Source organism: Anomaloglossus baeobatrachus, chromosome 6 (assembly GCF_048569485.1).
Source record: "Anomaloglossus baeobatrachus isolate aAnoBae1 chromosome 6, aAnoBae1.hap1, whole genome shotgun sequence".
In the NCBI taxonomy this organism is placed as follows: domain Eukaryota; kingdom Metazoa; phylum Chordata; class Amphibia; order Anura; family Aromobatidae; genus Anomaloglossus; species Anomaloglossus baeobatrachus.
In genome coordinates this window covers 13,099,920-13,127,910 of record NC_134358.1, presented here as the reverse complement: position 1 = coordinate 13,127,910, position 27,991 = coordinate 13,099,920, and the positions used below count along the sequence as shown (strand labels likewise).

Below are 27,991 nucleotides of genomic sequence, written 5' to 3'. Positions count from 1 at the left end.
GAAACAGCGTTGGGGTGGAGGGACCGGTCACCCAGATCCAGGATTTGTGTTATTACGATCAGGCAGCTATTACAGCATCCAACCTTGGAGTTACTACTGTTTACAACAGGGTAACAGGCACTTTACCTTCGTTTTCTCAGCTTAGTGGATATGATCAGTGTTTCAGTGCTTGTACGGTCAATTCACAAGCAGCACTGGTAAATCTGCCTTAGTTATGGTAGCCATGTATTTATAATGCACAGCCCCCCCCCCCTTATATGTGGACTTTGGTATTTGGGTATAAATTGTGTCCCCAGAGGATTAACTCTGTTTTTTAATGTTTATTATGTGTTTTTTAATGTATGTAATAAAAATTTAAAATTTTAACATGAACCACTTATTTGTTCCCTGATTTGGGGACAATGTTCTGAGTTGATCTAGTTTTTACAAGTGGCATGAATATTTCAGGTGATTTGTTGATTAATTCAAAGAAAAGAACACGGTCCCTATAGTCAAACATGGCGGAGGTTCCCTGATGTTTTGGGGTTGCTTTGCTGCCTCTGGCACTGGACTGCTTGACCATGTGCATGGTATTATGAAGTCTAAAGACTACCAACAAATTATGCAGCATAATGTAGGGCCCAGTGTGAGAAAGCTGGGTCTCCCTCAGAGGTCATGGGTCTTCCATCAGTACAATGACCCAAAACACACTTCAAAAAGCACTAGAATGGTTTGAGAGAAAGCACTGGAGACTACTAAAGTGGCCAGCAATGAGTCCAGACCTGAACCCCATAGAAGACCTGTGGAGAGATCTCACAATGGCAGTTTGGAGAAGGCACCCTTCACATCTCAGGGACCTGGAGCAGTTTCCAAAGAAGAATGGTCTAAAATTCCAGCAGAGCATTGTAAGAAACTCATTGATGGTTACCAGAAGCGGTTGTTCACAGTTATTTTGGCTAAAGGTTGTGCAACCAAGTATTAGGCTAAGGGTGCCAATACTTTTGTCTGGCCCATTTTTGGAGTTTTGTGTGAAATGATCAATGATTTGATTTTTGTTTCATTCTCTTTTGTGTTTTTTCATTGCAAGCAAAATAAATGAAGATAATAATACCAAAGAATGTGTGATTGCAATCATTGTCAGGAAGAAACTGCGTATTATCTGACAGAATTGCAGGGGTGCCAATACTTTTGGACAGCACTGTGTATGGACAGGAGCAATTATGTCACACAGGCATTATATGGACAGGAGCGGTGATGTCACTTGTGTATTGTTCCCCACGTCCATGGTCTCCTCGGAGGGATCAGTCTCCGGCGTTCTCCGTTCTCGGCCAGTGGCTGCAGTTCCCTCTTCCGGCCTGTAGGTGGTGCCTGTGGCGCCCCCATCTGATGTTTGTGTGGGTTTTGCACATCTGTCTTTTTCTCCTTTTTTGTCTGTGAATGATGCGGAGTGTTCGGGGTTCGGGGTGCACTCTCCAGTCCTGCGCCTCTGTAGTGTCATGGATGTGACAGCTGTGATCGGCCTCCCTGGTGAAGGTCACAGGTGTGTGGTGCGGAGGGCGGCGATCAGCGCGTCCTCCATTATTTACATGATAAACACAGGAGGCGCCGTGCCCAAGACGTCTCCAGGAAGTTCCCTGCGGATCTGGAGATCTGCTCCCAACACCCACACGAGAAGGAAATGTCACCTCCAACGACTGCCAGGACCAGCCTCACCCAACTATCAGACCGGGCTCCATGCCAGCGTGGGGACAGCAAACCCAGCAACGTCACCCTGCAGTGATACGCAGGACTACACTCCCCATCCAGCCTCACACACAGGACTACACTCCCCATCCAGCCTCACACACAGGACTACACTCCCCATCCAGCCTCACACACAGGACTGCACTCCCCATCCAGCCTCACACACAGGACTACACTCCCCATCCAGCCTCACACACAGGACTACACTCCCCATCCAGCCTCACACACAGGACTACACTCCCCATCCAGCCTCACACACAGGACTACACTCCCCATCCAGCCTCACACACAGGACTGCACTCCCCATCCAGCCTCACACACAGGACTGCACTCCCCATCCAGCCTCACACACAGGACTACACTCCCCATCCAGCCTCACACACAGGACTGCACTCCCCATCCAGCCTCACACACAGGACTACACTCCCCATCCAGCCTCACACACAGGAATACACTCCCCATCCAGCCTCACACACAGGACTACACTCCCCATCCAGCCTCACACACAGGACTGCACTCCCCATCCAGCCTCACACACAGGACTACACTCCCCATCCAGCCTCACACACAGGACTGCACTCCCCATCCAGCCTCACACACAGGACTGCACTCCCCATCCAGCCTCACACACAGGACTACACTCCCCATCCAGCCTCACACACAGGACTGCACTCCCCATCCAGCCTCACACACAGGACTACACTCCCCATCCAGCCTCACACACAGGAATACACTCCCCATCCAGCCTCACACACAGGACCGCACTCCCCATCCAGCCTCACACACAGGACTACACTCCCCATCCAGCCTCACACACAGGACTGCACTCCCCATCCAGCCTCACACACAGGACTGCACTCCCCATCCAGCCTCACACACAGGACTACACTCCCCATCCAGCCTCACACACAGGACTACACTCCCCATCCAGCCTCACACACAGGACTACACTCCCCATCCAGCCTCACACACAGGACTGCACTCCCCATCCAGCCTCACACACAGGACTACACTCCCCATCCAGCCTCACACACAGGACTACACTCCCCATCCAGCCTCACACACACGACTACACTCCCCATCCAGCCTCACACACAGGACTGCACTCCCCATCCAGCCTCACACACAGGACTACACTCCCCATCCAGCCTCACACACAGGACTGCACTCCCCATCCAGCCTCACACACAGGACTACACTCCCCATCCAGCCTCACACACAGGAATACACTCCCCATCCAGCCTCACACACAGGACCGCACTCCCCATCCAGCCTCACACACAGGACTACACTCCCCATCCAGCCTCACACACAGGACTACACTCCCCATCCAGCCTCACACACAGGACTGCACTCCCCATCCAGCCTCACACACAGGACTACACTCCCCATCCAGCCTCACACACAGGACTACACTCCCCATCCAGCCTCACACACAGGACTGCACTCCCCATCCAGCCTCACACACAGGACTACACTCCCCATCCAGCCTCACACACAGGACTGCACTCCCCATCCAGCCTCACACACAGGACTGCACTCCCCATCCAGCCTCACACACAGGACTACACTCCCCATCCAGCCTCACACACAGGACTACACTCCCCATCCAGCCTCACACACAGGACTGCACTCCCCATCCAGCCTCACACACAGGACTGCACTCCCCATCCAGCCTCACACACAGGACTACACTCCCCATCCAGCCTCACACACAGGACTGCACTCCCCATCCAGCCTCACACACAGGACTACACTCCCCATCCAGCCTCACACACAGGACTACACTCCCCATCCAGCCTCACACACAGGACTGCACTCCCCATCCAGCCTCACACACAGGACTGCACTCCCCATCCAGCCTCACACACAGGACTGCACTCCCCATCCAGCCTCACACACAGGACTGCACTCCCCATCCAGCCTCACACACAGGACTACACTCCCCATCCAGCCTCACACACAGGACTGCACTCCCCATCCAGCCTCACACACAGGACTACACTCCCCATCCAGCCTCACACACAGGACTACACTCCCCATCCAGCCTCACACACAGGACTACACTCCCCATCCAGCCTCATACACAGGACTACACTCCCCATCCAGCCTCACACACAGGACTACACTCCCCATCCAGCCTCACACACAGGACTACACTCCCCATCCAGCCTCACACACAGGACTACACTCCCCATCCAGCCTCACACACAGGACTACACTCCCCATCCAGCCTCACACACAGGACTGCACTCCCCATCCAGCCTCACACACAGGACTACACTCCCCATCCAGCCTCACACACAGGACTACACTCCCCATCCAGCCTCACACACAGGACTGCACTCCCCATCCAGCCTCACACACAGGACTACACTCCCCATCCAGCCTCACACACAGGACTACACTCCCCATCCAGCCTCACACACAGGACTACACTCCCCATCCAGCCTCACACACAGGACTACACTCCCCATCCAGCCTCACACACAGGACTACACTCCCCATCCAGCCTCACACACAGGACTGCACTCCCCATCCAGCCTCATACACAGGACTGCACTCCCCATCCAGCCTCACACACAGGACTGCACTCCCCATCCAGCCTCACACACAGGACTACACTCCCCATCCAGCCTCACACACAGGACTGCACTCCCCATCCAGCCTCACACACACAGGACTACACTCCCCATCCAGCCTCACACACAGGACTACACTCCCCATCCAGCCTCACACACAGGACTACACTCCCCATCCAGCCTCATACACAGGACTGCACTCCCCATCCAGCCTCACACACAGGACTGCACTCCCCATCCAGCCTCACACACACAGGACTGCACTCCCCATCCAGCCTCACACACAGGACTACACTCCCCATCCAGCCTCACACACAGGACTACACTCCCCATCCAGCCTCACACACAGGACTGCACTCCCCATCCAGCCTCACACACAGGACTGCACTCCCCATCCAGCCTCACACACAGGACTGCACTCCCCATCCAGCCTCACACACACAGGACTGCACTCCCCATCCAGCCTCACACACAGGACTACACTCCCCATCCAGCCTCACACACAGGACTACACTCCCCATCCAGCCTCACACACACAGGACTACACTCCCCATCCAGCCTCACACACACAGGACTACACTCCCCATCCAGCCTCACACACAGGACTACACTCCCCATCCAGCCTCATACACAGGACTGCACTCCCCATCCAGCCTCACACACAGGACTACACTCCCCATCCAGCCTCACACACAGGACTACACTCCCCATCCAGCCTCACACACAGGACTACACTCCCCATCCAGCCTCATACACAGGACTGCACTCCCCATCCAGCCTCACACACAGGACTACACTCCCCATCCAGCCTCACACACAGGACTGCACTCCCCATCCAGCCTCACACACAGGACTGCACTCCCCATCCAGCCTCACACACAGGAATACACTCCCCATCCAGCCTCACACACAGGACTACACTCCCCATCCAGCCTCACACACAGGACTGCACTCCCCATCCAGCCTCACACACAGGACTACACTCCCCATCCAGCCTCACACACAGGACTACACTCCCCATCCAGCCTCACACACAGGACTACACTCCCCATCCAGCCTCACACACAGGACTACACTCCCCATCCAGCCTCACACACAGGACTACACTCCCCATCCAGCCTCACACACAGGACTGCACTCCCCATCCAGCCTCACACACAGGACTACACTCCCCATCCAGCCTCACACACAGGACTACACTCCCCATCCAGCCTCACACACAGGACTACACTCCCCATCCAGCCTCACACACAGGACTGCACTCCCCATCCAGCCTCACACACAGGACTGCACTCCCCATCCAGCCTCACACACAGGACTACACTCCCCATCCAGCCTCACACACAGGACTACACTCCCCATCCAGCCTCACACACAGGACTACACTCCCCATCCAGCCTCACACACAGGACTACACTCCCCATCCAGCCTCACACACAGGACTACACTCCCCATCCAGCCTCACACACAGGACTGCACTCCCCATCCAGCCTCACACACAGGACTGCACTCCCCATCCAGCCTCACACACAGGACTGCACTCCCCATCCAGCCTCACACACAGGACTACACTCCCCATCCAGCCTCACACACAGGACTGCACTCCCCATCCAGCCTCACACACAGGACTACACTCCCCATCCAGCCTCACACACAGGACTACACTCCCCATCCAGCCTCACACACAGGACTGCACTCCCCATCCAGCCTCACACACAGGACTGCACTCCCCATCCAGCCTCACACACAGGACTGCACTCCCCATCCAGCCTCACACACAGGACTGCACTCCCCATCCAGCCTCACACACACAGGACTACACTCCCCATCCAGCCTCACACACACAGGACTACACTCCCCATCCAGCCTCACACACAGGACTGCACTCCCCATCCAGCCTCACACACAGGACTACACTCCCCATCCAGCCTCACACACAGGACTGCACTCCCCATTCAGCCTCACACACAGGACTACACTCCCCATCCAGCCTCACACACAGGACTACACTCCCCATCCAGCCTCACACACAGGACTGCACTCCTTAGATGTCGGTGTATAGTAGAGCATAATGATGGATGCAGGGTCCTGGCTGAATACTGGGGGTCGATCCCGCTCCTTCTTGGTGGGGGGTGCAGTGGAGATCCTGTTCGGATGAGCGGTAGGAAGAATGATTGACCTCCGCTGTATTCGGCCAGGACCCTCAGAGCCCGGCTTCTCAGGATTGGTTGGAGCCCCAGTGATCAGAAAGTTATCCAGTCTGATGGATAGCGGATCGTTTTTAACATTGAGGACGCCTCTTTGCTGTCGCCTCCGCAGCCTCTGGACCAGTTTTCTTCTCGTCTTTTCCTCAGTATTAGAGAGACGTCCATTTCTCGGTGATGTCACCGTCGTGCTAGATCCCAGCCCCTTCTTGGTGACGTCTCCACAGGCTCCAGGGTATCTAATGTCTTTGTCCCGTCCTCCCTCGCGGTCACATTCCACAGTGAGACCTTTGCTGTGTTGTCGGCTGTTTACAGAAAATGTCAGGAAAATCCGCGACACTTTCTCTGGGGATAATCAGATGTGAATGACGGCGGCCGAGCGCTGATACCGTGTAACATGGGGGATGGGATCGCTGATTCTGAGCACAACCACCCCCCCATTATAGGAGGGTGTGAACACTTCTGCAACCGGATTATTTCCCCTCAGAATGATCTCTATTTGTTTCTCGGTGGTTTTGTACAGATTATGGGCGACAGTCCTAAAATGTTTTATCTTACCAGGGTGTGTAGACTTTTATATCCAGTGTACTTCCCCTGTCTCTTCTTCATACTCTGAGCCACGGGTGACAGATCCAGACTGCATACAGTCACACACTAGTGGGTATATACATAGGAATATACAGGGGTGTATACACAGGTATCTAGGCAGGTGTACAATGTGCAGGAATGCAGCTATCCCTGTAGGCAGTCGCGCGCATCACTCACCTGGGACAGGTAAATGTCCTGTGCCCGGGGGGCTAGCGCCCGTCTGCTGCACGCACATGTCACCGGGCCGCATAGATCAGGTTCCCAGCATTCCCTGCATAGCTGCGGTGGCGGCCCTGCGTCTCTACAGCTCAGTTATATGTGAGGATACTGTTATTTGTGTGCGCTCCACACCGTTGTATACATTCGGGCCTTTCTCTGTGTCCCGTAGCTGCCAACGTAATTTAAGGGTTAACTTTGGCGCTGCTGCCGTTTTACAGGAAGAGGCAGTTCCCCAGATGATGGCGCCGGTCTTGGCAGCTCTTCAATGCAGCTGCTACTGATAAGCATTTTATTGCTAGAATGTTTCAGCAGAAATAACTGGCTGCCCGCTAGATTCCCAGAATTCTGTGCTGCAGACAAGTCACCAAAACGTCTGCATCCTGCAGCTCAGACACGATGCCCGGAGCTGTCAGACAGGCGCGTTATGGTGTCACCGGAGCTGTCAGACAGGCACGTTCTTCCCAGAGCTGTCAGATTCAGTAATGGTGACAACGGAGCTGTCCAAGACTGATGCGTTCTCCCGGGGGCTGTCCAAGACGAGCGCCTCCTCCCCGGGGTCTGTCCGAGACGGGCGCCTCCTTTCGGGGTCTGTCCGAGACGGACGCCTCCTTTCGGGGTCTGTCCGAGACGGGCGCCTCCTCCCCGGGGTCTGTCCGAGACGGGCGCCTCCTCCCCGGGGTCTGTCCAAGACGGGCGCCTCCTCCCCGGGGTCTGTCCGAGACGGGCGCCGCCTCCCCGGGGTCTGTCCGAGACGGGCGCCGCCTCCCGGGGGTTGTCCTAAATGGGCGCCTGCCCCCCCGGCGTCTCTCCTCAACAGGCGCCTGCTTCCCGGGGGCTGTCCGAGACGGGCGCCTGCTTCCCGGGGGCTGTCCGAGACGGGCGCCTGCTTCCCGGGGGCTGTCCGAGACGGGCGCCTGCTTCCCGGGGGCTGTCCGAGACGGGCGCCTGCTTCCCGGGGGCTGTCCGAGACGGGCGCCTGCTTCCTGGGGGCTGTCCGAGACGGGCGCCTGCTTCCCGGGGGCTGTCCGAGACGGGCGCCTGCTTCCCGGGGGCTGTCCGAGACGGGCGCCTGCTTCCCGCGGGCTGTCCGAGATGGGCGCCTCCTCCCTGGGGGCTGTTGCTCGCGTTCTCCCCGCAGCGGTTGCTCACGCTCTCCTTGCAGTGGTCAGTCCTGTGAGAGGCTGTACTGTTCTTCCCGCGGCGGTCAGTCCTGTGAGAGGCTGTACTGTTCTCCCCGCAGTGGTCAGTCCTGTGAGAGGCTGTACTGTTCTCCCCGCAGCGGTCAGTCCTGTGAGAGGCTGTACTGTTCTCCCCGCAGCGGTCAGTCCTGTGAGAGGCTGTACTGTTCTCCCCGCAGCGGTCAGTCCTGTGAGAGGCTGTACTGTTCTTCCCGCGGCGGTCAGTGCTGTGAGAGGCTGTACTCTTCTCCCCGCGGCGGTCAGTCCTGTGAGAGGCTGTACTCTTCTCCCCGCGGCGGTCAGTCCTGTGAGAGGCTGTACTGTTCTCCCCGCAGCGGTCAGTCCTGTGAGAGGCTGTACTGTTCTTCCCGCGGCGGTCAGTGCTGTGAGAAGCTGTACTGTTCTCCCCGCGGCGGTCAGTCCTGTGAGAGGCTGTACTGTTCTCCCCGCAGCGGTCAGTCCTGTGAGAGGCTGTACTGTTCTCCCCGCAGTGGTCAGTCCTGTGAGAGGCTGTACTGTTCTCCCCGCAGCGGTCAGTCCTGTGAGAGGCTGTACTGTTCTCCCCGCAGTGGTCAGTCCTGTGAGAGGCTGTACTGTTCTCCCCGCAGCGGTCAGTCCTGTGAGAGGCTGTACTGTTCTCCCCGCAGCGGTCAGTCCTGTGAGAGGCTGTACTGTTCTCCCCGCAGCGGTCAGTCCTGTGAGAGGCTGTACTGTTCTTCCCGCGGCGGTCAGTGCTGTGAGAGGCTGTACTCTTCTCCCCGCGGCGGTCAGTCCTGTGAGAGGCTGTACTCTTCTCCCCGCGGCGGTCAGTCCTGTGAGAGGCTGTACTGTTCTCCCCGCAGCGGTCAGTCCTGTGAGAGGCTGTACTGTTCTTCCCGCGGCGGTCAGTGCTGTGAGAAGCTGTACTGTTCTCCCCGCGGCGGTCAGTCCTGTGAGAGGCTGTACTGTTCTCCCCGCAGCGGTCAGTCCTGTGAGAGGCTGTACTGTTCTCCCCGCAGTGGTCAGTCCTGTGAGAGGCTGTACTGTTCTCCCCGCAGCGGTCAGTCCTGTGAGAGGCTGTACTGTTCTCCCCGCAGCGGTCAGTCCTGTGAGAGGCTGTACTGTTCTCCCCGCAGCGGTCAGTCCTGTGAGAGGCTGTACTGTTCTTCCCGCGGCGGTCAGTGCTGTGAGAGGCTGTACTGTTCTCCCCGCGGCGGTCAGTCCTGTGAGAGGCTGTACTGTTCTCCCCGCGGATCCGTTATCTTACAAGTTTCCAGCGCTTTTAGTAATCGGACACAGTCGGTCCCCGCAGTGGCGCTCTTTGTATCCATGTTGTGGCGGTGTAATGACTGCGTCGTCCGCCATGTTGGTCCTCACTTCTCAGTATCTGCTGTGGCTCTTTATAACCTTATAATTTATGGCGTTGGCGGCAGCGCGTGCCAGGATGTCGCTCCACGTGCTCCAGTATGTCTCAGCTGCTCCGTGTCATGTGTACAGTTATGTAGTTACCCCGGGCAACACAGACCACCCGGGGGCGGGGGAAGCCCCGGAGCGGCGCCGTCTGGTGGGCGTCCTGCTGTGGGCACAGCCTGCGGTTTCCTCCATCTCTATGGAGATTGTAGAAAACCAACAAAGTGAAAGTCCTTACCCTGTACACGACCGGCGCGGATCCTTCTAGATCCTCCCGTGTGTATCGCGGTCGCGGCTTTGATAATGGGTCCAGTCGAGTCTCATCTGCTCTGGTTTCGGGGGACACGAGACTTTCCGGGATTATACACAAGGATGGTTTTGCATTGCAAATTCTTCCATCCCTCCCCCGCTCGCCCCTCATTCCTGCATATGGGGGTTCATGCCAGAATTTGACTACAATTTTCATGGGCTCAGTGCCCAGAGGTTATTAACACTATACATGCCAGAAAAGGCGGTAGCAGAGAGTATCCCAGCCTATAGTGACTACATTCAGATAAACCAAGACATGTGGTTCTATACAGTGTATATACAGGAGGAGAAGCACTGTGCAGTCTATATACAGGAGGAGCGGCACTGTGCAGTGTATATACAGGAGGAGCGGCATTGTGCAGTGTATATACAAGAGGAGAGGCACTGTGCATTCTATATACAGGAGTGGTACTGTGCAGTGTATATACAGGAGGAGTGGCACTGTGCAGTGTATATACAGGAGGAGCGGCATTGTGCAGTGTATATACAAGAGGAGAGGCACTGTGCAGTCTATATACAGGAGTGGTACTGTGCAGTGTATATACAGGAGGAGTGGCACTGTGCAGTGTATATACAGGAGGAGCGGCATTGTGCAGTGTATATACAAGAGGAGAGGCACTGTGCAGTCTATATACAGGAGTGGTACTGTGCAGTGTATATACAGGAGGAGTGGCACTGTGCAGTGTATATATACAGGATGAGTTGTACTGTGCAGTGTATATACAGGAGTGGTGGCACTGTGCAGTGTATATACAGGAGGAGCGGTACTGTGCAGTGTATATACAAGAGGAGAGGCACTGTGCAGTCTATATACAGGAGTGGTACTGTGCAGTCTATATACAGGAGGAGTGGCACTGTGCAGTGTATATACAGGAGTGGTGGTACTGTGCAGTGTGTATATACAGGAGGAGCAGCATTGTGTATATACAGGAGGAGCGGTACTGTGCAGTGCATATACAGGAGGAGTGGTACTGTGCAGTGTGTATATACAGGAGGAGCAGCATTGTGCAGTGTATATACAGGAGTGGTGGCACTGTGCAGTGTATATACAGGAGGAGCGGCACTGTGCAGTGTATATACAGGAGGAGTGGCACTGTACAGTGTATATACAGGAGTGGTACTGTGCAGTGTATATACAGGAGGAGTGGCACTGTGCAGTGTATATACAAGAGTGGTACTGTGCAGTGTGTATATACAGGAGTGGTGGCACTGTGCAGTGTGTATATACAGGAGGAGCAGCATTGTGCAGTGTGTATATACAGGAGTGGTGGCAGTGTGTATACAGGAGGAGTGGCACTGTGCAGTGTATATACAGGAGGAGTGGCACTGTGCAGTGTATATACAGGAGGAGTGGCACTGTGCAGTGTATATACAGGAGTGGTACTGTGCAGTGTGTATATACAGGATTGGTGGCACTGTGCAGTGTATATACAGGAGGAGCGGTACTGTGCAGTGTATATACAGGAGGAGTGGCACTGTGCAGTGTATATACAGGAGTGGTACTGTGCAGTGTGTATATACAGGAGTGGTGGTACTGTGCAGTGTGTATATACAGGAGGAGCGGTACTGTGCAGTGTATATATACAGGAGGAGCGGTACTGTGCAGTGTATATACAGGAGGAGCAGTACTGTGCAGTGTATATACAGGAGGAGTGGCACTGTGCAGTGTATATACAGGAGGAGCGGTACTGTGCAGTGTATATACAGGAGGAGTGGCACTGTGCAGTGTATATACAGGAGTGGTACTGTGCAGTGTGTATATACAGGAGGAGCGGTACTGTGCAGTGTATATATACAGGAGGAGCGGTACTGTGCAGTGTATATATACAGGAGGAGCGGTACTGTGCAGTGTATATACAGGAGTGGTTGTACTGTGCAGTGTGTATATACAGGAGGAGCAGCATTGTGCAGTGTATATACAGGAGGAGCGGTACTGTGCAGTATATATACAGGAGGAGCAGCATTGTGCAGTGTGTGTATATACAGGAGGAATGGCACTGTGCAGTGTATATATACAGGAGGAGTAGTACTGTGCAGTGTATATATACAGGAGGAGTGGTACTGTGCAGTGTATATATACAGGAGGAGAGGCACTGTGCAGTGTGTACAGGAGTAGCGGTACTGTGCAGTGTGTATATATACAGGAGGAGCAGTACTGTGCAGTGTGTATATACAGGAGTGGTACTGTGCAGTGTATATACAAGAGTGGTATTGTGCAGTGTATATATAGGAGTGGTGGCACTGAGCAGTGTATATACAGGAGGAGCGGCACTGTGCAGTGTATATACAGGAGCGATGGTACTGTGCAGTGTATATATACAGGAGGAGCGGTACTGTGCAGTGTATATATAGGAGTGGTGGCACTGTACAGTGTATATACAGGAGGAGCAGCACTGTGCAGTGTATATACAGGAGTGGTACTGTGCAGTGTGTATATACAGGAGGAGTGGCACTGTGCAGTGTATATACAGGAGTGGTACTGTGCAGTGTGTATATACAGGAGGAGCAGCACTGTGCAGTGTATATACAGGAGTGGTACTGTGCAGTGTGTATATGCAGGAGTGGTACTGTGCAGTGTGTATATACAGGAGTGGTGGCACTGTGCAGTGTATATACAGGAGGAGCGGCACTGTGCAGTGTATATACAGGAGGAGCGGCACTGTGCAGTGTATATACAGAAGGAGCGGCACTGTGCAGTGTATATACAGGAGTGGTACTGTGCAGTGTATATATACAGGAGTGGTACTTTGCAGTGTGTATATACAGGAGTGGTTCTGTGCCGTGTGTATATACAGGAGTGGTACTGTGCAGTGTATATACAGGAGTGGTACTGTGTAGTGTATATACAGGAGGAGCGGCACTGTGCAGTGTATATACAGGAGCGATGGTACTGTGCAGTGTATATATACAGGAGTGGTGGCACTGTGCAGTGTATATACAGGAGGAGCGGTACTGTGCAGTGTATATATAGGAGTGGTGGCACTGTGCAGTGTATATACAGGAGGAGCAGCACTGTGCAGTGTATATACATGAGTGGTACTGTGCAGTGTGTATATACAGGAGAAGCGGTACTGTGCAGTGTATATACAGGAGTGGTTGTACTGTGCAGTGTGTATATACAGGAGGAGCAGCATTGTGCAGTGTATATACAGGAGGAGCAGCATTGTGCAGTGTATATACAGGAGCAGCATTGTGCAGTGTGTGTATATACAGGTGGAATGGCACTGTGCAGTGTATATATACAGGAGGAGTGGTACTGTGCAGTGTGTATATATACAGGAGTGGTGGCACTGTGCAGTGTATATACAGGAGGAGTGGTACTGTGCAGTGTATATACAGGAGGAGCGGTACTGTGCAGTGTATATACAGGAGTGGTACTGTGCAGTGTGTATATACAGGAGTGGTACTGTGCAGTGTGTATATACAGGAGTGGTACTGTGCAGTGTGTATATACAGGAGTGGTGGCACTGTGCAGTGTATATACAGGAGGAGCGGCACTGTGCAGTGTATATACAAGAGTGGTACTGTGCAGTGTGTATATATACAGGAGTGGTACTGTGCAGTGTATATACAGGAGTGGTACTGTGCAGTGTATATACAGGAGTGGTGGTACTGTGCAGTGTATATACAGGAGTGGTACTGTGCAGTGTATATACAGGAGTGGTACTGTGCAGTGTGTATATACAGGAGTGGTACTGTGCAGTGTGTATATACAGGAGTGGTACTGTGCAGTGTGTATATACAGGAGTGGTACTGTGCAGTGTGTATATACAGGAGTGGTACTGTGCAGTGTGTATATACAGGAGTGGTACTGTGCAGTGTGTATATACAGGAGTGGTACTGTGCAGTGTATATACAGGAGGAGTGGCACTGTACAATGTATATACAGAAGTGGTGGTACTGTGCAGTGTATATACAGGAGGAGCGGTACTGTGCAGTGTATATACAGGAGGAGCGGTACTGTGCAGTGTATATACAGGAGGAGCGGTACTGTGCAGTGTATATACAGGAGTGGTGGTACTGTGCAGTGTGTATATACAGGAGTGGTACTGTGCAGTGTGTATATACAGGAGTGGTACTGTGCCGTGTGTATATACAGGAGTGGTACTGTGCAGTGTATATACAGGAGGAGCGGTACTGTGCAGTGTATATACAGGAGTGGTACTGTGCAGTGTATATACAGGAGGAGCGGTACTGTGCAGTGTATATACAGGAGTGGTGGTACTGTGCAGTGTATATACAGGAGTGGTACTGTGCAGTGTATATACAGGAGTGGTACTGTGCAGTGTGTATATACAGGAGTGGTACTGTGCCGTGTGTATATACAGGAGTGGTACTGTGCAGTGTATATACAGGAGTGGTGGTACTGTGCAGTGTATATACAGGAGGAGCGGTACTGTGCAGTGTATATACAGGAGGAGCGGTACTGTGCAGTGTATATACAGGAGTGGTGGTACTGTGCAGTGTATATACAGGAGTGGTACTGTGCAGTGTATATACAGGAGTGGTGGTACTGTGCAGTGTATATACAGGAGTGGTGGTACTGTGCAGTGTGTCTATAGACGTATTTGGGGACTTCTCTTCGTCAGTCCTTGGTTCGGCTTCTTGTTCCCCGCGGGTGGATGTCACATGACCGATTGTCTCCAGATGATGGTAGCCGTCAGTCCCCGGCTCAGGGCAGTACCAGCGCCCCGTCCGCGCCTCACGTGCACCGCGTGCTGTTTGGCGGTAAGACTTACTCATTGGTGGGCAGACACGTTCTTCTGGTCTTACTCATCTCCCACCACACACAGGATGCGGACCCCACCCTGCGGACGGCCGGCGCTGGCAGAACACGTGGAAAATGAGATGTGAAAGTGACCCACTGCCTGCACCGTCATATTAGCAGACAGTGATGCCTGGGTAGTAAGGGGTTAAATAGTGCGCAGCGTCACGGGAGGTCAGTCCCCGATGTGGCGGTGATAATCTGATGTGAGTCGTGGCAGCGCAGACTGTCCGCTCTCTGCTGCGCCCGTTCCCTGCGGTCTGTGCTGAGTGGATCCGCGGGCGAATCGCTGGGGCCTTAGGGACCGTCTGTTCCTGGCAGTTCTGAGAATTGACATTTACGGGATCAGTAGTTGGACGCCGCCGTCACGCTGCGCTCACTGTTCCCACTAATTCCAGGGTGATTCATCCCAAGTCCTCGCCGACTCTTCCTCCCATTATTTTTGGAATTTTCCGTCCTGGTGAAACTTCTGCTTTTCATTTTCTAAAAAGACTGGAAAACTCGGACGAGCGCAAAAGAGGGTAATCTGATCCGCGTCTGTAGGCGGAGGGGGCGCAGCGTGTGAGGCCAAAAGTGCTGTGCACGGGGGCAGTATGGGGCATTGGTAAGACCCGTGCGCAGAGATTCATTGGGGGGGAAATATTGCACCGTTGCCTCCACCATATTGCCATATTTCTTTTTCTCTCTTTGGTGGACCAGGCGTTCTACACAGAGAAATGCTTCATCACCCACAATATATGGTGAAACGGGCAAGCCCAGCATCTGTCCCTCCGCGGTCCATTACATCTACACACTGGGCTGCTTATTCCAGGCTCAGGTCTTGGGGCTGCTCATGTGGTGAAAAGATGGAGGCATGTGGCCCACCTGTCCGTCATCTACGGGGTCATATACAATGATCCCTTCTGTGGAAAGGTTTCAGGTCGTCCTATAAGATGTAGTCATAGCAGCCAACTAAATAACCAGAGTGCAGATATTAGCTGAGCGACCGCACATACCTGATATCCCCAAAATGGGTGCATCACCCACAGTGTAATCAGCTCCCCCCGGTATAGAAGCATCACCCCCAGTGTAATCAGCTCCCCCCGGTATAGAAGCATCACCCCCAGTGTAATCAGCTCCCCCGGTATAGAAGCATCACCCCCGGTGTAATCAGGTCCCCCGGTATAGAAGCATCACCCCCAGTGTAATCAGCTCCCCCGGTATAGAAGCATCACCCCCGGTGTAATCAGCTCCCCCGGTATAGAAGTATCACCCCCGGTGTAATCAGGTCCCCCGGTATAGAAGCATCACCCCCAGTGTAATCAGCTCCCCCGGTATAGAAGCATCACCCCCGGTGTAATCAGCTCCCCCGGTATAGAAGTATCACCCCCGGTGTAATCAGGTCCCCCGGTATAGAAGCATCACCCCCAGTGTAATCAGCTCCCCCGGTATAGAAGCATCACCCCCGGTGTAATCAGCTCCCCCGGTATAGAAGTATCACCCCCGGTGTAATCAGCTCCCCCAGTATAGGAGCATCACCCCCAGTGTAATCAGCTCCCCCGGTATAGAAGTATCACCCCCGATGTAATCCTCTCCCCTGGTATAATACCACCTTCCGCCATCCTGTTTCTCTGCATGCATGGATCAGCTGTGATACTAGCGGTCGGTGCCGTCTTTCTGGCATGGATCAGCGGTTTCCTCGCTCTGTGCCGTCTTTCTGGCACAGATCAGCGGTTTCTTCGCTCGGTGCGGTCTTTCTGAACAGATCAGCGATTTCCTCGCTCGGTGCGGTCTTTCTGGCACAGATCAGCGGTTTCCTCGCTCGGTGCTGTCTTTCTGGCACGGATCAGCGATTTCCTCGCTCGGTGCGGTCTTTCTGGCACAGATCAGCGGTTTCCTCGCTCGGTGCTGTCTTTCTGGCACAGATCAGCGGTTTTTTCGCTCGGTGCTGTCTTTCTGGCACGGATCAGCGGTTTCCTCGCTCGGTGCTGTCTTTCTGGCACGGATCAGTGGTTTCCTCGCTCGGTGCTGTCTTTCTGGCACGGATCAGCGGTTTCCTCGCTCGGTGGTGTCTTTCTGGCACAGATCAGCGGTTTCCTCGCTCGGTGCTGTCTTTCTGGCACAGATCAGCGGTTTCCTCGCTCGGTGCGGTCTTTCTGGCACGGATCAGCGGTTTCCTCGCTCGGTGCTGTCTTTCTGGCACAGATCAGTGGTTTCCTCGCTCGGTGCTGTCTTTCTGGCACAGATCAGCGGTTTCTTCGCTTGGTGCTGCCTTTCTGGCACAGATCAGCGGTTTCCTCGCTCGGTGCTGTCTTTCTGACACAGATCAGCGGTTTCTTCGCTCGGTGCTGTCTTTCTGGCACAGATCAGCTGTTTCCTTGCTCGGCGCTGTCTTTCTGGCACAGATCAGCGGTTTCTTCGCTCGGTGCTGTCTTTCTGACACAGATCAGCGGTTTCTTCGCTCGGTGCTGTCTTTCTGGCACAGATCAGCTGTTTCCTTGCTCGGCGCTGTCTTTCTGGCACAGATCAGCGGTTTCCTCGCTCGGTGCTGTCTTTCTGACACAGATCAGCGGTTTCTTCGCTCGGTGCTGTCTTTCTGGCACAGATCAGCTGTTTCCTTGCTCGGCGCTGTCTTTCTGGCACAGATCAGCTGTTTCCTTGCTCGGTGCTGTCTTTCTGGCACAGATCAGTGGTTTCCTCGCTTGGTGCTGTCTTTCTGGCACAGATCAGCGGTTTCTTCGCTCGGTGCTGCCTTTCTGGCACAGATCAGCGGTTTCCTCGCTCGGTGCTGTCTTTCTGACACAGATCAGCGGTTTCTTCGCTCGGTGCTGTCTTTCTGGCACAGATCAGCTGTTTCCTTGCTCGGCGCTGTCTTTCTGGCACAGATCAGCGGTTTCTTCGCTCGGTGCTGTCTTTCTGGCACAGATCAGCGGTTTCCTCGCTCGGTGCTGTCTTTCTGGCACAGATCAGCGGTTTCTTCGCTCGGTGCGGTCTTTCTGAACAGATCAGAGATTTCCTCGCTCGGTGCGGTCTTTCTGGCACAGATCAGCGGTTTCCTCGCTCGGTGCTGTCTTTCTGGCACGGATCAGCGGTTTTTTCGCTCGGTGCTGTCTTTCTGGCACGGATCAGCGGTTTCCTCGCTCGGTGCTGTCTTTCTGGCACGGATCAGCGGTTTCCTCGCTCGGTGCTGTCTTTCTGGCACGGATCAGCGGTTTCCTCGCTCGGTGCTGTCTTTCTGGCACAGATCAGCGGTTTCTTCGCTCGGCGCTGTCTTTCTGGCACAGATCAGCGGTTTCTTCGCTCGGCGCTGTCTTTCTGGCACAGATCAGCGGTTTCTTCGCTCGGTGCTGTCTTTCTGGCACAGATCAGCGGTTTCTTCGCTCGGTGCTGTCTTTCTGGCACAGATCAGCGGTTTCTTCGCTCGGTGCTGTCTTTCTGGCACAGATCAGCGGTTTCCTCGCTCGGTGCTGTCTTTCTGGCACAGGTCAGCGGTTTCCTCGCTCGGTGCCGTCTTTCTGGCACAGATCAGCGGTTTCCTCGCTCGGTGCCGTCTTTCTGGCACAGATCAGCGGTTTCCTCGCTCGGTGCCGTCTTTCTGGCACAGATCAGCGGTTTCCTCGCTCGGTGCCGTCTTTCTGGCACAGATCAGCGGTTTCCTCGCTCGGTGCCGTCTTTCTGGCACAGATCAGCGGTTTCCTCGCTCGGTGCTGTCTTTCTGGCACAGATCAGCGGTTTCCTCGCTCGGTGCTGTCTTTCTGGCACAGATCAGCGGTTTCTTCGCTCGGTGCTGTCTTTCTGGCACAGATCAGCGGTTTCCTCGCTCGGTGCTGTCTTTCTGGCACAGGTCAGCGGTTTCTTCGCTCGGTGCTGTCTTTCTGGCACAGATCAGCGGTTTCCTCGCTCGGTGCTGTCTTTCTGGCACAGGTCAGCGGTTTCCTCGCTCGGTGCTGTCTTTCTGGCACAGATCAGCGGTTTCCTCGCTCGGTGCTGTCTTTCTGGCACAGATCAGCGGTTTCTTCGCTCGGTGCTGTCTTTCTGGCACAGGTCAGCGGTTTCCTTGCTCGGTGCTGTCTTTCTGGCACAGGTCAGCGGTTTCCTCGCTCGGTGCTGTCTTTCTGGCACAGGTCAGCGGTTTCCTCGCTCGGTGCTGTCTTTCTGGCACAGATCAGCGGTTTCCTCGCTCGGTGCCGTCTTTCTGGCACAGATCAGCGGTTTCCTCGCTCGGTGCCGTCTTTCTGGCACAGGTCAGCGGTTTCCTCGCTCGGTGCTGTCTTTCTGGCACAGGTCAGCGGTTTCCTCGCTCGGTACCGTCTTTCTGGCACAGATCAGCGGTTTCCTCGCTCGGTGCCGTCTTTCTGGCACAGATCAGCGGTTTCTTCGCTCGGTGCCGTCTTTCTGGCACAGATCAGCGGTTTCCTCGCTCGGTGCTGTCTTTCTGGCACAGATCAGCGGTTTCCTCGCTCGGTACCGTCTTTCTGGCACAGATCAGCGGTTTCCTCGCTCGGTGCTGTCTTTCTGGCACAGATCAGCGGTTTCCTCGCTCGGTGCTGTCTTTCTGGCACAGATCAGCGGTTTCCTCGCTCGGTGCCGTCTTTCTGGCTGATCCACTCGCCCGGCTGCTCGCTGCGGCCGCCTCCCTGTGTTGTGGATGGGCGTGGATGTGTTTCCACAGTGAGAGGAGGGAGGGAAAGCGACTCGTACACAACTGACTCTGTGCCCCGGGCCGCTCTCGGCAGGGTCGTCCTCGGCAGGGTCGTCCTCTGCTTCTCGGCGCAGGTTTCCTTTGATGCCTTCTTCCCGGTGAGGTGTCATGGCAGATTCGGTGAAGCGTCCTGCCTCCTCCACCTGGTACTACACCTTTAAGAGGGAGATGCTTCTGGAGCGCTCTGATTGGCTGGATGGGAATTCGGAGCAGGAGAGGAAGAGTCACCTGTACAAGAAGCTCTGCTGTGTAGGTGGGTCCGCAGGGTTAACCCCTCTGCTGCCAGGCAGGCATTGCTCCCCTCGTTCTGCCTCGTCTTCTGCGCTCTGTACTTTGATCTGCCGGCACATAACCTGCACATTGTATGTAATCTGTAACCATGGAGACACACAGGTCAGCACAGGAGCTGCATACCTGGAGCGGGATTGTATAATGGGTCATTTATGGAGTTTGTTTCTCTCCTGGAGCAGTGATATCTCGCGCCCCTTATATGCTTCCTACCTGCTGCATAATAAGTGCTAAGCTCCCATCATCCTCTCTGCTCGGAGGGGGATCTCCAGACGGAGGGAAATGCCAAAAAGTCACCAGCCAATCGCATACAAGCTTCCCAGCAGCACAGAGGATTGTGGAGGTCAAAGTGAGAGGGACATGGGCTCCCAGCAGCACAGAGGATTTATAGAGAGCAATGTCGTGCTAGGGGGACGTCACAGCATGAGAGTTATAGTAGGAGGATCAGAGTTCCCCAGCAGCACAGAGTATTTAAGGAGAGGACTCCCTTGTGGGGCGGAAGAGATCTGCCTGCTTTGGTGATGTTACCAAAGCCATGGCTGAGGGGAACGTTACAGAAAGAAGGATCGTCACCGTCTCCCTCCTCAGACGAAGCATCCACGCTCTAATGGGATTATGATGCAGCCAGGAACTGCCTCACCTGAAGTGTGAACAGGCGTCAAAGGGCGCAGCACCAACAGCCCGAGACAGGCTATGGGGAGAACCAGGAAATGTCGGGCGGGAGCAGAACCTGGCATCGAGCTGGAGCAGAACCTGGCATCGAGCAGGAGCAGGACATGGGATATATCAGGGGGGGGCAGGGCCTGGCATGGGGATACATCAGGGAGAGCAGGGCCCGGCATGGGGATATATCAGGGAGAGCAGGGCCCAGCATGGGGATATATCAGGGAGAGCAGGGCCCGGCATGGGGATATATCAGGCGGGAGCAGGGCCTGGCATGGGGATACATCAGGCGGGAGCAGGGCCCGGCATGGGGATACATCAGGGAGAGCAGGGCCCGGCATGGGTATATATCAGGGAGAGCAGGGCCCGGCATGGGGATATATCAGGCGGGAGCAGGGCCTGGCATGGGGATATATCAGGGGGGAGCAGGGCTTGGCATGGGGATACATCAGGCGGGAGCAGGGCTTGGCATGGGGATACATCAGGCGGGAGCAGGGCTTGGCATGGGGATACATCAGGCGGGAGCAGGGCTTGGCATGAGGATACATCAGGCGGGAGCAGGGCCCGGCATGGGGATACATCAGGGGGGAGCAGGGCCCGGCATGGGGATACATCAGGCGGGAGCAGGGCCCGGCATGAGGATACATCAGGCGGGAGCAGGGCCCGGCATGGGGATACATCAGGCGGGAGCAGGGCCTGGCATGGGGATACATCAGGGGGGAGCAGGGCTTGGCATGGGGATACATCAGGCGGGAGCAGGGCTTGGCATGGGGATACATCAGGGGGAGCAGGGCCCGGCATGGGGATACATCAGGGGGAGCAGGGCCCGGCATGGGGATACATCAGGCGGGAGCAGGGCCCGGCATGGGGATACATCAGGCGGGAGCAGGGCCCGGCATGGGGATACATCAGGCGGGAGCAGGGCCCGGCATGGGGATACATCAGGGGGAGCAGGGCCCGGCATGGGGATACATCAGGGGGAGCAGGGCCCGGCATGGGGATACATCAGGGGGAGCAGGGCCCGGCATGGGGATACATCAGGGGGAGCAGGGCCCGGCATGGGGATACATCAGGGGGAGCAGGGCCCGGTATGGGGATACATCAGGGGGAGCAGGGCCCGGTATGGGGATACATCAGGGGGGGCAGGGCCCGGCATGGGGATACATCAGGGGGAGCAGGGCCCGGCATGGGGATACATCAGGGGGAGCAGGGCCTGGCATGGGGATACATCAGGGGGAGCAGGGCCCGGCATGGGGATACATCAGGGGGAGCAGGGCTTGGTATGGGGATACATCAGGGGGAGCAGGGCCTGGCATGGGGATACATCAGGGGGAGCAGGGCCCGGCATGGGGATACATCAGGGGAGCAGGGCCCGGCATGGGGATACATCAGGGGGGAGCAGGGCCCGGCATGGGGATACATCAGGGGGAGCAGGGCTTGGTATGGGGATACATCAGGGGGAGCAGGGCTTGGCATGGGGATACATCAGGGGGAGCAGGGCTTGGCATGGGGATACATCAGGGGGAGCAGGGCCCGGCATGGGGATACATCAGGGGGAGCAAGGCCCGGTATGGGGATACATCAGGGGGAGCAGGGCCTGGCATGGGGATACATCAGGGGGAGCAGGGCCCGGCATGGGGATACATCAGGGGGAGCAGGGCTTGGTATGGGGATACATCAGGGGGAGCAGGGCCTGGCATGGGGATACATCAGGGGGAGCAGGGCCCGGCATGGGGATACATCAGGGGAGCAGGGCCCGGCATGGGGATACATCAGGGGGGAGCAGGGCCCGGCATGGGGATACATCAGGGGGAGCAGGGCTTGGTATGGGGATACATCAGGGGGAGCAGGGCTTGGCATGGGGATACATCAGGGGGAGCAGGGCTTGGCATGGGGATACATCAGGGGGAGCAGGGCTTGGCATGGGGATACATCAGGCGGGAGCAGGGCCCGGCATGGGGATACATCAGGGGGAGCAGGGCTTGGCATGGGGATACATCAGGCGGGAGCAGGGCCCGGCATGGGGATACATCAGGGGGAGCAGGGCCCGGCATGGGGATACATCAGGGGGAGCAGGGCCCGGCATCGGGACATATTGAGCAGGGGCAGGACCTGGCGTAGGGATAGATATCATGCAGGTCATGGCTTCAGGACATATTGGGTGGGGGCAGGACATGACCTTAGAAAATATTAGATGCAGAGAGTGAAACAACACAAACACTTAGAAATCTCACAGATGTAAACTGAGCAAAGAACGAAACAGCGCATGCTCATGGATAAAAAACAATTAAGTCTGAGTATGCGCTGTTTCGTTCTTTGCATTTGTGGTGTGTTTTTTCTAAGTCCATGAGCATGCTCAGTTTACATCTGTGAGATTACCCATAGTTCATTGTGGGATTACCCATAGTTCATTGTGGGATTACCCATAGTTCATTGTGAATGAGATGAATGTCACATGATCGAATTTAGCTCCCGGATGCTTGTTCTGATAGGCGCTTGTTCTGATAGGCGGCAGGTGCACCTGCTGGGAAGCTTCTCATTGGTGGACTTTATTGATTGACTGATTATGTCCCCCTCTGTAATAGGGTTGTTAAAGTCATATTAAACTGTTGGAATGCCTGGAGCTAGATCTGTCACCTTGATAGGTGCTTACTTATGAGTGACTGATATATTGGCAAATCATAGCGTAGCACACATAACAGTGCTCGATCACATCCAATTGAAGTGTGAATGGAAGTTATCCTGAATTTGCTTTGGCCACTGGAGTCCACCACTATTGGTAGCCCTATGGTGAAGTCACCATCTGAGGTTTTAAAAGGGGATTTAACCGGTTTTCATCATTCTATTGCCTCCACCCCTGATGAAGCCAGTCATGGCGAAACATGTCGGGGAGGCTATTAGCTGTTAGGTAGTTTTTAACAGGCAGTGTAGGTGATAGCCAGCCATATTACGTTTAGGAATTTATCCAGAGCAGTGCCGGTCCGCGGCCGCACTCATCTAATACGGAATTGGCCTCCCACCTGACAATTTTAATCTTTGTCCAATTATATAATTTAATAAAGTTTATTTGATTAGGTCTTTAGTTAGGGTACCTCTTGTTGCCCCTCGGGCAAATAGTGTTTGTCACACCCGGTCAGCGTAGGGGTAATTATACAATCAGAGGTTAGTGTTCATCCTGTGATCCCTCGCTCTGCCGGGGCCCGTGCTGCCGGCGATCTCTGATATGTAGCTCACATGAAGGTCTCTTCTTTCCTAACCCCTGATGAAGCCTCAGCAGGTGGCGATACGTGGGGCTGCTGTGCCCGGTATCTCGCGGTCACCTGTGCTGGTCTCGCACTGCAGATCTTTCCCCGCTTCTTCCCCATTATGGGGATCCGTGTGTTCCTTGTATTTGCTGTTCTTGTCTGTTTCTTGATAGTTGGTACATTTTGGATGCGCCCCATGATGGGTGAGCACAGCTCTCCTGCCTCTGCACTTCTCTATTACTGGGTGTCATGTGACCTGCACAGCGTTTCTCCGCAGCAGCTCCAGTCCTCTCCGGGGTGCGCAGCGTTTCTCCGCAGCAGCTCCAGTCCTCTTCGGGGTGCGCAGCGTTTCTCCACACGGCTCCACTCCTCTCCGGGGTGCGCAGCGTTTCTCCGCACGGCTCCAGTCCTCTCCGGGGTGCGCAGCGTTTCTCCGCAGCGGCTCCAGTCCTCTCCTGGGTGCGCAGCGTTTCTTCGCACGGCTCCAGTCCTCTCCGGGGTGCGCAGCGTTTCTCCGCAGCGGCTCCAGTCCTCTCCGGGGTGCGCAGCGTTTCTCCGCACGGCTCCAGTCCTCTCCGGGGTACGCAGCGTTTGTCCGCACGGCTCCAGTCCTCTACGGGGTACGCAGCGTTTCTCTGCAGCGTCTCCAGTCCTCTCCGGGGTGCGCAGCGTTTCTCCGCATGGCTCCAGTCCTCTCCGGGGTACGCAGCATTTGTCCGCAGCGTCTCCAGTCCTCTCCGGGGTGCGCAGCGTTTCTCCACACGGCTCCAGTCCTCTCCGGGGTGCGCACAGCTTTCAGTGCAGGATTTCCCCCAGACTTGTATGAGATGTGTGAATTCTGCTGGGGACACTCCGCCGCCTCTGCTGCTTATAACACTCGTGTAATCCGCACCCAATAATGTCACTACCGGGATTTCCAAACCAAAGCAGCTTTATTTAAAGGATGACACGACAAACAGACAAAAATGCAATTTGCAAAAACGCAATTAAAAAACACCGGTAAACTGAGGTGCGGAAACTGTGCAGAAAAAAACATACATACATACACTTATATACATACATACATATATACATACAAACACATATATACATACATACATACATACACTTATATACATACATACATACATACATACATACATACAAACACATATATACATACATACATACACTTATATACATACATACATATATACATACAAACACATATATACATACATACATACATACATACACTTATATACATACATACATACATACATACAAACACATATATACATACATACATACACTTATATACATACATACATATATACATACAAACACATATATACATACATACATACACTTATATACATACATACATATATACATACAAACACATATATACATACATACATACATACATACACTTATATACATACATACATATATACATACATACACTTATATACATACATACATATATACATACAAACACATATATACATACATACATACATACACTTATATACATACATACATACACTTATATACATACATACATACATTTATATACATAACATACATACATACATACACTTATATACAATACATACATACATATATACATACAAACACATATATACATACATATATACATACAAACAAATCAAATCAAATCAAATCAAATCAAATAAGCTTTATTGGCAGGACCAAATACAAATTAGTTTTGCCAAAGCAAGTGTACATTAGGGCCTGGGGCTGTGGGGATGGTGGGTGGGGATTGTAGGAAGGATGGATGGGGCACATCCAGGGTGGGGACTGTGGGGGCACTTCTAGGATGGGGGCTATGGAAGTCCATGGCTTATGATGGGGCATATCCACGGTGGGGACTGTAGTAACGGTGGTTGGGGCATATCCAGGGTGGGGATTGGGGGGCCACATCTGGGATGGGGGGCTATGGAAGTCCATGACTTATCATAGTTCTCTTTCTCGAAGTCTATGGCATTCGCTCACATACTGCGCTGCTATCTCCACTGCGCTCTCTTCTTCCCCCAGCAGGATATATATTTTCTCTTCCTCCTTCATGGAGCTGAAATCCGGGAAGAGATGGGAGAGTCTCCTGAAGTGAGTGTCCCTCACTGCTGAGTACTTGGTGCAGTGTAGCAGGAAGTGGGTTTCATCCTCCAGGGCCTCCAGGTCACAGTGTTGGCACAGTCTGTCCTCCCTTGGCTTGTAGCTCTGCTTGTGTCGACCGGATTCGATGGCTAGACTGTGGGCACTGAGTCTATATCGGCTCAGGGTCCTGCGGTCTCTGGGGTCCGGGATTTTCTCCAGATACGGGGCCAGTCTGTAGTCTCTCTGTAGACTCTGGTACGTGGTCAGTTTCTGTGAGGTGTTGATGTCGGTCCTCCAGTCACTGACATACCTCTCCTGGCCCTCGTCTACCATCTTCCTGATTCTGGTTCTTGTCAGGCTGCTGTGATTGGTTATTTTGTCCAGTTGGGTTTGGGAGAGCTGTGCCAGGGGTCCTGGTTCATCTGGCCCACGTATATGTATCAGAGCTTTGTGGTGATGGGAGCTTGGATTGCTACTCTGTAGGTGAGCCTGAAATGATAGTGACCTCTTCAGAGCTGCTAGGTGTAGAGGGAATCTGCCCAGCTCAGCTCGACAGGCGCTGTTGGAGGTGCTTCGATGGACCTGGAGAAGGTGCTTACAGAATTCCAGGTGGAATATTTCTGTTGGGCTGGAATCACACCTTGACCAATCTGGGTAAGTGTGAGGGCCCCAGACTTCGCTGCCATACAGGAGGATTGGGGCAATGATGGAATCGAAGATTTTTAGCCAGACCCTCACTGGTGGCTTCAGATGATACAATTTCCTTCGGATGGCATAAAAGGTTTTGCAGGCCTTGTTTTTCAGGGTCTCTATGGCTTGTTTAAAGCTCCCTGACTGGTGAATTTCCAGGCCCAAGTAGGTGTATTTGTCTGTTCCTGTTAGAGTGTAGCCGTTTAGGACAAATGAAGGATGCTGGTCAAATCTTCTTTTTCTCTTCTGGAACACCATGATGTTGGTTTTCTTTAGATTGATCGGTAGTGCCCATGTGGAGCTGAATTTCTCCAAAATTTGTAGGTTGTCTTGGAGACCTTTCTCGGTTGGTGACACCAGCAGTAGGTCATCTGCATAGAGCAAGAATTTCACCTGGGCGTCATGGAGTGTGAGACCTGGAGCAGGTGAAGATTCCAGAGCAGCAGCCAGCTCATTGATGTAAATATTGAAGAGCGTTGGACTTAGGCTGCAGCCCTGTCTGACTCCTCGGCTCTGCTGGAAATAAGCCGTTCTTCTACCGTTCACACTCACGCTGCAGAGGTTCTCGGTGTAGGAGCTTTTGATGACATCGTAGGTCTTTCCTCCTATTCCGCTTTCCAGCATTTTTAAGAACAAGCCCGGGTGCCACACTGAGTCAAAGGCCTTTTTAAAGTCTACAAAGCAGGCGTATATCTTCCCATGCTTTGTATTGTGGACGTGGCTCTGAATGAGACTGTGCAGGGTGTAGATGTGGTCCGTGGTGCGGTGGTTTGGCACGAACCCTGCTTGGCTTTTGCTCAGGACATTGTGCTCGGTAAGGAAACTGATGATCCTTTTGTTTAGGATGCTGTTGAACAGTTTTCCCAAGTTACTGCTGACACATATGCCTCTGTAGTTGGCAGGGTCATACCTGTCCCCACTCTTGTGGATCGGTGTAATGAGTCCTTGGTTCCAGGTACGAGGGAAGTAGCCAGCACTCAGCACAATGTTGAACAGTTTAACCATTGCAGCTTGAATTTCTGGTGGGCTGTACTTCAACATCTCTGGGGGGATTCCATCCAGACCACTAGATTTTTTACACTTTATGGAAGTGATTTTCTCTGCAACTTCCTGTAATGTAATTGGTGTGTCCAGTGGGTTTTGGAAGTTTTTGATTTTCTCTTCCATTGCCTTTAGTTTTGATGTTATGTTTTCCTGCTCTTGGCTTAGTCCTTCTTTTGGGATGTCTTTGTAGAGGTCTCTGAAGTACTGGAGCCAGATGTTGCCATTTTGGATATGGGTGTCATTCTTTTTCTTGCTCTTTGTGTCCATGTGGTTCCATATTTCCCAGAAGGAGTTGTCTTGGAGGGCGTCTTGGAGTTGGCTAAG

The 27,991-nt window shown here is 53.8% G+C and overlaps 1 protein-coding gene across 21 annotated transcripts in view; it reads left to right on the top strand.

Moving 5' to 3' along the window:
- PLEC (plectin) overlaps positions 1–27,991 on the top strand; it is a 335,144-nt gene that overhangs the window by 141,405 nt on the left and 165,748 nt on the right. For 2 of the 21 annotated variants that reach the window (XM_075352745.1, XM_075352744.1), the window contains exon 1: positions 19,717–19,890. The exons of the other annotated variants lie outside the window; for them this stretch is intronic. In XM_075352745.1, the coding sequence (XP_075208860.1) occupies positions 19,746–19,890 (145 nt within the window). In that variant the 5' untranslated portion in view covers positions 19,717–19,745. Of the gene's footprint in view, positions 1–19,716; positions 19,891–27,991 lie in introns of those variants that run through there. 21 annotated transcript variants of the gene reach the window in all.